Below are 11844 nucleotides of genomic sequence, written 5' to 3'. Positions count from 1 at the left end.
TGCAGGAGGCAGTGGAAGACAGGAGTGCCTGGCATGCTCAGGTTCATGGGATCATGCATGGGCGTACCCAGCAAGGGGCAGGGGGGGCAGCTGCCAGAAGCAAAAAAATAATAATTTTTTAAACCGTATTTTATGGACCATAACCCACACTTTTCCCCTCCAAAAACTGAAGTGGAAAAGTCGCTGCGGGTTATAGAAATCAGGCTGTTTTCGCCCCCTCCGCGGCTGCAGCCAGCAACAGGAACGTGGGAGGGGGGAAGGAGCAGCCTGAGCTGGGGGCGGGGAGGACGGGAGCTCCCTCTCACCCCTTCCTTCCTTCCTTCCTTCCTTCCTTCTTTCTTTCCTTCCTTCCTTTTTTCCTTCCTTCCTTCTCTCTCTCTCTCTCTCTCTCGCACCCACCCCTTCCTTCCTTCCTTCCTTCCTTCTCTCTCTTCCCTCCCTCCCTCCTTCCGTCCCTCTCTCTTCCCCTCTCTGCCCCTCCCCCAGTTTTGATCCTGGGTATGCCCCTGGGGTCATGAAGAGTCAGTCACGACTAAACAACTAAACAACAACAACAACAACAACTACAAAGTTACCAGACGTCCCTGTTTCCCTGGGGCAGTCCCCAGATTTACAAATCAGTTCCCTGACAAAATCCATCTATTTAGTAGGGAAGTTGAAAAGTGTCCTGGATTCACTGAAAAAAAAATCTGGTAACCTTAGTCTAATCCCCTTTTAAAACCAACAGAATCAGTTGCCATCACGACACACAGTCGGCATGAATTCCATAGCTTAACTATTTGATTTTTATCATTTGTTATTACGTCTCCATCCCACCTTTCCTTCAAGGAGCTCAACTTGGCAAACCTGCTTGGCTTCCCCACATCTTATCCTCACACCAGCCCTGTGAGGTAGGTTAGGTTGAAAGACAGTGACTGGCCCAAGGCTTCACGGCTGAGTGGGGATTTGAACCCTGGCCTCCCAGGTCCTAGCCCAACACTCTAATCACTGCACCACACTGCCTGCAGGCGCTGTGTGAAGATAGGAGAAAGGGGGAGAAAAACCCTTTCTTTACCCACTTTATGATTTTATACATTTCTGTTGTGTTGCTTCTAACTCGCCTTTTCTCTAAATCAAAAAAACAGCAAATGCTATAACCTTTCCTCATAGGGGAGTTGGTCATCCCACTTATCATTTCCATTACCTTTTTCTGAACCTTCCTCAACTCTACGATATCCTTTCTGAGGTTGTTCAATGAGCAGTTCAGAATTTCCCAGAAACCACGTTCCTGCATTGCAGGGGGTTGGACTAGATGACCCCTGGGGTGCCTTCCAACTTGACAGCTCTGGGATCCTACATCTTAAAACAACAGCGAGAACAATTGGGTGAAGAGGGAAGTAGATCTGCATTCAGGATATACATGCAGCTCCTCCCAGACCCTGGCTATAGCCATTTACAAGCAAGAAAATTCGGTTGTGTGGTACTCCATTTAGTAAAAAACAAATCAAAACAATCCCAGATGCCCAAGGGTAAAATGGCAATACATTTTGATGGCTCTCTAGTTGGATAATGCTCAATTTATAAAAAGGAAGACAAACTACAGTAAATGTCAGTTTGATGCCACATCACTTCCCTCCTCCCCAAGAAATGAGGCTCTTTTCGAAACGGGGAATATTCATAAAAAAGCAGATTAAAACAGGATCTCTAATGTTGCATCAATATCTTAACACGGTCAACTCTGGAAGAGTTATTTGCCTGCCTGATTTAGCTTTTGAGGCTCGCTCGTGATTGAATATTCATACTGGAACAAATCAATTCATTCGTAGTTGCTGAACGCTACAAATTACTGAATCTAGGGATTCTCTCAGTTCTGCTGCAGGATCCTTGGAGATATTTCCCTGGTTTCCCCCCCGGCCCACCACGGATCCTGACACGGCAGGAAGAGTTCTCTCAGCTGCTTTACTTTATCAGCTAGCTTTGCCTGAGGAAAAGTGACCACGATATGGACCAGCTGCTTGTATCTACAGCTCTGTAGCGGTTAGGAAAAAAGCAGGTAAGATGTGAGAAGGCGAAGAGAAGGCGCAAGCTTAGGAGGGTTCACAGACGGGGAAGATCTCCCTTTGAAGATGCCTCCTTTCCGGTCATGTCCTTCAATCCTTTGTGCAGGTGTGAAATTATGGGATGGGAAGACTCTGGCCAAACACCAGCCCAACTCCGTTCCAATATTCCGGCCGTCGTCATACAACTCGACAGCAGCTGCCGCATTCAGCACAGGGTTTCTTTTTTTTCTTGGGATTGAATATGGTGAGTATTGCTTCGTCAAAGACGGCCTTCAGGCCTTTCTGAGTCAAGGCTGAGCACTCCAGGTAGCACTGGGCACCGATCTAGAACGGATTAAAAAAAAGAGAGAGACAGACAGGCCTGAGCGACGGTGGCAAGAAAATAACCTCTGGGTATTGAAAGGTAGAGTGCCCCCAGGCAAGGAGGTTCCATTTGACTATCTTGGCCAAAAGAAGAGTCCTTTGTCTTCCTCCAAAAATTTGTCTAAAGCTATCTAATATGTTTTACTGTTGTTTTATGATTTGCTGGAAGCCTCCCAGAGTGGCTGGGGCAACCCTGTTAGACAGGCAGCGTATAATTCTATCTATCTATCATCTATCTATCTATCTATCTATCTATCTATCTATCTATCTATCATCTATCTATCACAGGCACCCCCAAACTTCGGCCCTCCAGATGTTTTGGACTACAATTCCCATCATCCCTGACCACTGGTTCAGTTAGCTAGGGATCATGGGAGTTGTAGGCCAAAACATCTGGAGGGCCGCAGTTTGGGGGTGCCTGATCTGTCATCTATCTATTTATACCAGGGCCCAGCAAACGTTTTCAGCAGGGGGCCGGTCCACTGTCCCTCAGACCTTGTGGAGGGCCGGACTATATTTTTTTGGGGAAAAAACATGAACAAATTCCTATGCCCTACAAATAACCCAGAGATGCACTTGAAATAAAAGGACACATTATACTCATGTAAAAACACCAGGCAGGCCCCACAAATAATCCAGAGATGCATTTTAAATAAAAGGACACATTCTACTCATGTGAAAACATGCTGATTCCGGGATCGTCCGTGGGCCGGATTTAGAAGGCGATTGGGCCGCATCCGGCCCCTGGGCCTTAGTTTGGTGACCCCTGATCTATACTTTAGCTTGCATCCTAGCCCAACATTCTGTATCCCATGTTGGCTAAACTAGGTGCCTCTAGGAGTAGCCTCTGAGCAGAGCATGAAGACAAATCTATATTCTGCTGTTGCTCCCCAGCAATGGGTATTCACAGGTAGACTATCCATGGACATGGAGGTTCTATTTGACCTAAAGCCATCAAACATCTTTTTCTCTCTTCTGGGGACTTCTCATTTTCTCAAAAGAAAAATACGGACTGAGTGCAAGTAAAATCTGCATGTATAGGCACTTATGGAGAACTTGTAATGATAGTCTTTTCTAGGTTTTTAGATTGCTCTGTTTTATCTGTGTGAGCTGCCTTGAGTCCCGGACTGGGGAAAAGGCAGGATTACATACATACATACATACATACATACATACATACATACATATATACAAGCTGGGCTTAGTTTACAAGGAAGGTGAATCCTGGCTCAGTCATTCAAGATATGCATGATTTTCATGCCCTTGTCTTGGGTTTAATGGGCTCTTGGGTTTAATGGGAGCAGCAGTACCTCTTTAGCTAGTTTGATGCCGTGTTCATAAGACAGGGGCTTCTCCTTCATGTAGAGCAATCGAGTCAAGGTTTTTGGATCATCTCGCAGGTCAATCTAGGAGTTTAAAGCAGACATAAAGTTTAAGGCTTGTTCAAAAAAAGAAAAGAAAAAAGGGCTATCTAAGGTCTCTAACTGTTGGGGATGCAATAGAGATAATGCTTCTCTAAAACATGTTTTTTCATAGTCTCATATTGAAAGATTTTGGGCAGAAGGTAACTGAAACTATCAACAGAACTGTACGGAGCAAAATATCCTCTTGAATTATATACCCAGCACATGGAACCTTACAAAAGGACAAAGCGAGTGGACTCTCCTCCATGCCCTGAACGCAGCAAAAAGACTGATATTGATGAACTGGAAAAAATAAAAATGCAGCTCCCTTCTACGAGTAGATTGAAGACTTATACAAGCTTGCAACATATGAACAACTTGCATATAAACGCAGACTTGCCATGGACAAATTTAATGATTTTTGGAATTCATTCTTACCAATTCAGTGGTACCTCGACTTACGAACGACTCAACAACTGAATTTTTCGACTTGCGAATGGGGGGAAATGGCCGCGCGCTTATGAATGTCTTGACATCCGGGAAAAAACTGCGGCGGTTTTAGATAGGGATTTTTCGACTTACGAATTTTTCCGTTTTCAATGCATTCCTATGGGAAATTGGGTTTCCAATGGTGTTTTTCGACTTACGAATTTTTCGATTTATGAAGGTGCCTTCAGAATGGATTAAGTTTGTAAGTCTAGGCACTACTGTACTGTAATAGGTTAAGATCTGGTATAGAACAATAACAACCTTGTAAAATATACAGTTTTGGGCTCCCCCCCTTGGTTTTCCCTTCTGCACGGGTTCTGTTTATTTCCCCCCCCCCTTTTCTCCTTTTTGTTTGCGTCTCACCATGTTTGGCGCACATATAGTTATGTATTATTGAACTTTCAATAAAGTTGTTACTCCCCCCCAAAAAAGAAAAGTTAAAGGCTTGTTCACAGCTATGGCATCCCTCACCTTCTGCCTGGGTCCTATCTGTCTGTCTATTCATCATCACACTATTTGAGCGTTGTAACAGCCACAAAGTGAGACTATCATGTGGCAGCTGCAACTCTAGAATCAGAGAGTTGTAGAGTTGGAGGGGACTCTAAGGCTCCTCTAGTCCAACCCCCTGCAATGTAGGAATCTTTCGCCCAACATGGGATTCGAACCCACGACCCTGGGATTAAGAGTCTCATGTTCTACTGACTAGCTATCCCAGTTGGCTGAGTTAGTGTGAACACGGCCGAGACCAGTGTTTTGCAGACTGCTCAGCCATTCATGAGCTCCTCTGTCCTTTACCTGTGTTCCTATCAGAACATAAGGCACATGGGGCATGCAGACTTTCAGTTCCGGCACCCATTCCTCCTGGACGTTGTGGTACGAGGCAGGGTTCACCACGGAGAAACAGATCAAAAACACGTCCGTGTTGGGGTAAGAGAGGGGCCTGAGCTGGTTGTAGTCCTCCTGCCAGACGGCAAAAGAATTTAAATGTCAGCATTGCAACAGCAGTGAAATGGTTATTTGGAACAGCAAACTTAGATGACCTTTCTGATTCCTCCCAATTCTTTGATTCTAAGCATCCACACAACCGTTTTTGCACATGATAAAGTCAAAAATTATTGAGTTACCTAGGTGTTTTCTTATTAGCTTTCAGGGCCAAGAGCAGGCAGTTGACTAAACATTAGGAAGAAGTTTCTGACGGCAAGAGCTGTTTGAAATAAATACTACTTTTCTAGAACTCACCATGAATGCCTCCCTTGTTCTCGTAGAATGGCAATGGTGCCCACCTGAGAGGTACCAGAACTGAGTTCTGGTGAGTTCTGGCTGAAAAAAAGCCCTGCTTTGGGGAAAATGTAAAATTCTCAGGCGGTGAGATTATTTTAAACCATATACCAACCATGGGGTTTGACTGTCTGCCAAAAGACTGATGTTGATTCATTGGAAACATAAAACCATGGCCCTCTTTGAGCGATGGATAGAAAATATGACAATGCTTGCAGTATACAAATGGGTTGCTTTTATCTTGCTAGTAATTTTTCATTAGTTGGAATAACTGTATTACTTATAAACCTGTATTACATATTGTATCACAATAAGTATTTTTCTTTAATTTTTCTTTTCATTTTGTTCTTTTCCATTTCCTTTATTTTCTTATGGAAAATTTCCGATACAGTGGTACTTCGGTTTATGATGACGATCCGTTCCAGGGAGCCGGTTGCTCCCCGAGTTCGTCGCTCGCCGAAGGCACGCTTCTGCGCATGCGCAAAGCGCCAATAGAGCGCTTCTGTGCATGCACGCACTGCGCAGATCGCTTCTGCACATGTGCGAGCTGCGTAGATGGCTTCTGCGCATCCGCGTGCATGGAACCCGGATGTAAATACTTCCGGGTCCGTGGCGGTTGCTCTGCGAGTTCGTCGTAAACGGAGGCGGTCGCAAATCGAGGTTCCACTATAAAATATATTAATTAATTAATTAACATAGCTTAGATGGCCATCTGTCAGGGTTTCTTTGCTGTACACTTTTTGATGTGACGAACTGCAAAACAGCTTAGAGTGACCACAAGATGGCACTAGATTCTCGCAAGAAGGTTCACAACAAAGCCTTTTGAGTTTCCTAACAATATTTGCTTTGGAGAGGTGAAGCTTGGGGCACCATTAAGAATGTCAGAAAGAGAGCTGGAGACATGGAATGCGGCATCAACACTTGACTCTGAGATAATTGGCTGTCATGACACAAGGTCGGATAATTCACTTGGACTCTTGTGCCGAGGGCAAAATCCCAGGGGAGATGGGGAGGTGAGACAGCGGCCCCTGTCACCCTCCAAGTGTCCCTATTTTCCAGGAACAGCCCCAGATTTACCGAAGCTATCTCGGTTTCTGATTTGATCCTGGAATACCCCGTTTCTCCTTATTTTCATCAGAGAAATGTTGGAGGGGGATGTCTCTATTTTCATCTGAGAAAAGTTGGAAGATAAGGAATAGGATGTCCCTATTTTCATTGGAGAAATGTTGGGGGGGGGGGTTATGACCCTGTTTTCATGGTAAGCTGCTGGCAGTATTACATAATCATTTCCAGAGGTGTGGCCATGCTTAGTTTTTTTGCAGCAAAACCAAGATAGGCTTTTGTACTGTGCAATCCTATGTTGTTGTTGTTGTTTAGTCGTTTAGTCGTGTCCGACTCTTCGTGACCCCATGGACCATAGCACGCCAGGCATTCCTGTCTTGCACTGCCTCCCGCAGTTTGGTCAAACTCATGTTCGTAGCTTCGAGAACACTGTCCAACCATCTTGTCCTCTGTCGTCCCCTTCTCCTAGTGCCCTCAATCTTTCCCAACATAAGGGTCTTTCCCAAGGATTCTTCTCTTCTCGTGAGGTGACCAAAGTATTGGAGCCTCAGCTTCACGATCTATCCTTCCAGGGAGCACTCAGGGCTGATTTCCTTAAGAATGGATAGGTTTGATCTTCTTGCAGTCCATGGGACTCTCAAGAGTCTCCTCCAGCACCATAATTCAAAAGCATCAATTCTTCGGCGATCAGCCTTCTTTATGGTCCAGCTCTCACTTCCATACATCACTACTGGGAAAACCATAGCTTTAACTATACGGACCTTTGTCAGCAAGGTGATGTCTCTGCTTTTTAAGATGCTGGTGCAATCCTATGTGCTGAGAAGTAATTCAGCAAGGCTTTTTCTCAGATATGTAAGAGTAAGGGGCAGAGGCCCTAGCTCAGTGTTAGGGCATCTGCTTGGCATGCAGAAGGTCCCAGGTTCAAACCCTGGCATCTGCAAGAAGGGCTGGAAAATGCCCCCTGTCTGAAACTCTGGACAGCTGCTGCCGGTCAGTGTAGACAATATTGAGCCAGAGGGATCAATGTTCTGACTCAGCCTTAGGCAGCTTCCTACATGCGTATAGAGTTTCAGCTTCAATAAGTTACAGGCATCTGATGAAGCGGACTCTAGTCCATGAAAACTCACGCTAGGATTGCCATACGTCCGGAATTTCCCAGACATACCTGGAATACTGCAGTCGGCAGCAGTGCGGAAATCGGCAACATGTCCAGGAAAATCTGGACATATGGCAACTCGTGTTAGCAGTGTCATTTTTGCCATCTTCCCTCAAAAAGTTTGCCCCCCTCCAACCCCCCCCCCAAAACTAAATAACTTTGCCAAAAAAATCCCAACAACTGTGGTGTCCGGATTATCACTTTTTGAAATATGGCAGCCCTACCTTATGCTGTAATAAATTTGTTAGTCTTTCTTTTTCTAATATCATTTTTATTTCTTAAATGAATATTACATGCACAATACAAACTCTAAATTAGTTAGAACATCATATAATGCAACATAATCCTATGATGTCTTTTACCATCAGACGTATGTTATAATAAATTTGTTAGTCTTCAAAGCGCCGCAAGACTTTTTGTACCGTGTGTCTGCGTGTATGAAGTGACTCTTGTGCAATTCTCCAAAAATGAAAAGCTTACATTTTTGCCTGCCTTAAGGAGGAAAGGAGAACCTTAACATTTTCTTCGTGAGAAGACCAGCCGCATTGAAGATAGACATAACATGAAGAATTGACAGTAGATTACCTGTCCTGCAGTGTCATAAAGTCCAAGCAAATGCTGTCTGCCTCCGACTGTCACAGTCACTATAAAAAAAAGAGAAAAAGAAATATATTACAGAAACCTGGTTGGGTCAGAATAAGGGCCCATGCAACATTTGGGGTTTTTTGGGGGGTTGCGGCGCTCATCTCGCTTTACTGGTTGAGGAAGCCGGCGTACAGCTTCCGGGTCATGTGGCCAGCATGACTAAGCCGCTTCTGTCGAACCAGAGCAGCACACGGAAACACCGTTGCCTTCCCGCCAGAGCGGTACCTATTTATCTACTTGCACTTTGACGTGCTTTCGAACTGCTAGGTTGGCAGGAGCTGGGACCGAGCAACGGGAGCTCACCCTGTCGCGGGGATTCGAACTGCCGACCTTCTGATCGGCAAGACCTAGGCTCTGTGGTTTAATCCACAGCGCCACCCGTGTCCCTCCACCGCCCCCTTTCTTTTATTCAATGTCCTCCCCCAATTGCACCTGAGGCTACTACTGCCCCACTGGATCGTCCCAGTGCCCTCCAGTGCCCTCCAAAGTATTGCCCACTTTGGGAAACACTGGTTTAGAGAAAAGGTTGGAGTAAGAGCTTGACGTAGAGTAACATTAGACAGGGCCCTAAATTTTGACACTGGAAGAGACTAGAGAGGAAGACAGGATAAGAAGGGAAGATGATGGATGGATGAAAGGAAGAGGGGCTGCATGGATTTAGGCTTCAATTTGGTTGGGATCCTCACATGACAATGGACTCCTGTGGTCTTTTGAAGGTGGAAGAAAAGGACCCACCAAACAAAACCAGACATCTGTTGCACTTAGCTCATCTTTTGTTATTCTAACTCCAGTGCGGAGATGAACTTCACAGACTGGTGCTTTCAGGGTAGCAAGAGATCTAAGGAAGCTAAAGCAGGGTCAGGAAGAGACCCCCAACTGGTGGGTACTCAGATCTAGGTTGCAACTCTTCCCTACTGAGGGTGTGTTTAGGTTATGTCTGGATTTGGTACATTCTACATCCATTTCCCCCTTCCTCTTCTTTCTTTCCAGTGGAAGATGGTTTGCAATGCCTTGGTCCTTGCGTCAGAACCCACCATCTCGGTGAGAATGATGGGAGTTCGTTTTGGACAAAGCATGGCTATTCTTTTATGTGTTTATGTCTTCGAACACTCATCTATTGAAAATCTTGTTTAGTTTGTGTTATGCCCTTCCTCCCAGGAGTCCGGGGAAGTATAAACAGTTTTCTGAGCAGCCTCCCATTCAGGTGCTGGCCAAGAGCAAGCCTGCTCTGATCCAGAGATAAATAATTGCTCTTGCTTTACGTTACATGATTCATCTGGCTAAATCATCACTCCCCCCCCCAAGGGGCTCCAAGTGGTCCAGTGCATCATGGGAAGAGGCTGGGCTGAGAGGAAAGCAAAGATGATTATTTCCTCTAAGAGGAAAGGTTGCTGTGTTTGGGGTGTTCTGTTGTTGTTTAGTCGTTTAGTTGTGTCCGACTCTTCGTGACCCCATGGACCATAGCACGCCAGGCACTCCTGTCTTCCACTGCCTCCCGCAGTTTGGTCAAACTCATATTCGTGGTTCCAAGAACACTGTCCAACCATCTCGTCCTCTGTCGTCCCCTTCTCCTAGTGCCCTCAATCTTTCCCAACATCAGGGTCTTTTCCAAGGATTCTTCTCTTCTCATGAGGTGGCCAAGTATTGGAGCCTCAGCTTCACGATCTGTCCTTCCAGGGAGCACTCAGGGCTGATTTCCTTAAGAATGGATAGGTTTGATCTTCTTGCAGTCCATGGGACTCTCAAGAGTCTCCTCCAGCACCATAATTCAAAAGCATCAATTCTTTGGCGATCAGCCTTCTTTATGGTCCAGCTCTCACTTCCATGCATCACTACTGGGAAAACCATAGCTTTGACTATATGGACCTTTGTAAGCAAGGTGATGTCTCTGCTTTTTAAGATGCTGTCTAGGGATGTTTTATTTTAGAGAAAATGTGAGTTAGAAGCAACACGGTAGTAGTGGCAGACCCCTGACACCCACCCGATTTGTTGGGTGGTGGTGCCGAGTCTGCACATTATGCACTGCTAAACGCCACCCCAATCTCTGAGCAGTGAGAGACTGCATGGCTTCCTGGCCCTTACTGAGAGTTTGGTTTCCTTGGAATGAAGGTCAGTGGATGATGGATATATGGATTTATTTCCACATATCTATAAAACCTGAGCCTAAGATGAAGGGGCTCACAGCAAGAAAGTATTTGAGGGGGCTGTGCCCCCACAAAGTTGAAGGGCATTCCCATTCAAATGGTGTGTGCGCACTGCATCATGTGATCGATTGTGTGAGGCAGGGCTTACCTGGGCCCCCACAATATTTTATTGTCAGCGGCTCCCGGCTGGTTGCCCAGGAAAGTATAAAGACAAGGGAAAGTTTCTTACCGTCCTTTTTTTATTTCAGTCTTTACACAGAGAGGCTATAGAACCCAGCCTTTTGGATAATGGCATTGTCTGAGTGAATCTCCACCCCCCTCCCCAATCTCTCCCACTTTCTCATTCATCAATCTCATTGTTTCTCCTACAGGTGCTGCTACAGGCCCTCTGTTTTTGAGCTCTTTGCTCTCCTACTTTCAAGGCTCGCTGGGTACTGGGAGGGGGGTCTGAAATGCTTTCTACAGACACTGTGTCAATCAGCTGTTGCCCCCCCCCCGGTGCTTCCTCCTCTCCCATGATTTCCCAACTTTCCCCCTCATCTGCCTCTGAGCTGTGACCTCCCTCAAACCCCTGTTGTAAAGCTAAACTGTCTTACTCTTCCTCCTCCCTGGAAGGGTCAAGCTGGGAAGGCAGACTCCACCGTTCCTCTTCTGCCCAGTCCATGACACCACCCCTGGCACAAAGCAAGCATGCCTCTGTCTCTGCAGCTACCAGCCTGCTTCTAGCTCAGCTCTCACACAACAACCCCCTATCTCGCTATTTTCCTTCTGCCCACCCATTTGTTCTATTGCACAGAACCACTTCTTCGGTCATGCTAATCCCGGCGTCAGCCACAATAGTTGCATAGACACTGGTTGGGCAAGCTTGCTCTCCTATCTTCTAACCTGCCCCATCCCCCGCCAATACAGGAACCCAAGAATCAGACAGGGCTCAAAGCATCGTGCAGAGTGATCATTCTCCCAACAAAACACGGTGCCCATCATAAAGTCGGGGGTTTTGCTGGCGAATGAATAAAACGCACCGAGAACTTTGAACCGTTGCACCATAACGAGGTCCGAATTCTGTGCCGCATCCATCTCACTTAAAAGCTGCGTCAATAACAGCCGGAGGAAGGCAGGCAGACTGACAGCTCAGCAGGTTCCCTGTCTAATGAAGCTATCTGGGAGTTTGCCTGGAGTTGGTAGAGAACTAGTCCACTCTCCTTCCAAGCAAAAATAATCACTGTGATAGATTAGGCTTGATCTCTCTGTTCATCAACCTGTGG

General features: G+C 45.9%; 1 protein-coding gene and 1 non-coding gene across 2 annotated transcripts in view; one reads left to right on the top strand and one right to left on the bottom strand.

The window, feature by feature from the left end:
* Positions 1 to 470: 470 nt before the first annotated feature.
* RHOJ (ras homolog family member J) overlaps positions 471 to 11844 on the bottom strand; it is a 53072-nt gene continuing 41698 nt past the window's right edge. The window contains exons 2-5 of the mRNA XM_035104390.2: positions 8376 to 8434; positions 5090 to 5254; positions 3713 to 3808; positions 471 to 2363 (exon numbers count right to left, since the gene is read on the bottom strand). Of these exons, the coding sequence (XP_034960281.1) occupies positions 2217 to 2363; positions 3713 to 3808; positions 5090 to 5254; positions 8376 to 8434 (467 nt within the window). The 3' untranslated portion in view covers positions 471 to 2216. The remainder of the gene's footprint in view (positions 2364 to 3712; positions 3809 to 5089; positions 5255 to 8375; positions 8435 to 11844) is intronic.
* TRNAA-GGC (transfer RNA alanine (anticodon GGC)) lies at positions 7500 to 7574 on the top strand. The gene has a single exon. It is a non-coding gene; the product is annotated as a tRNA-Ala (tRNA).

Source organism: Zootoca vivipara, chromosome 1, assembly GCF_963506605.1.
Source record: "Zootoca vivipara chromosome 1, rZooViv1.1, whole genome shotgun sequence".
Classification (NCBI taxonomy): domain Eukaryota; kingdom Metazoa; phylum Chordata; class Lepidosauria; order Squamata; family Lacertidae; genus Zootoca; species Zootoca vivipara.
This window is presented reverse-complemented; position numbering and strand designations above follow the sequence as displayed.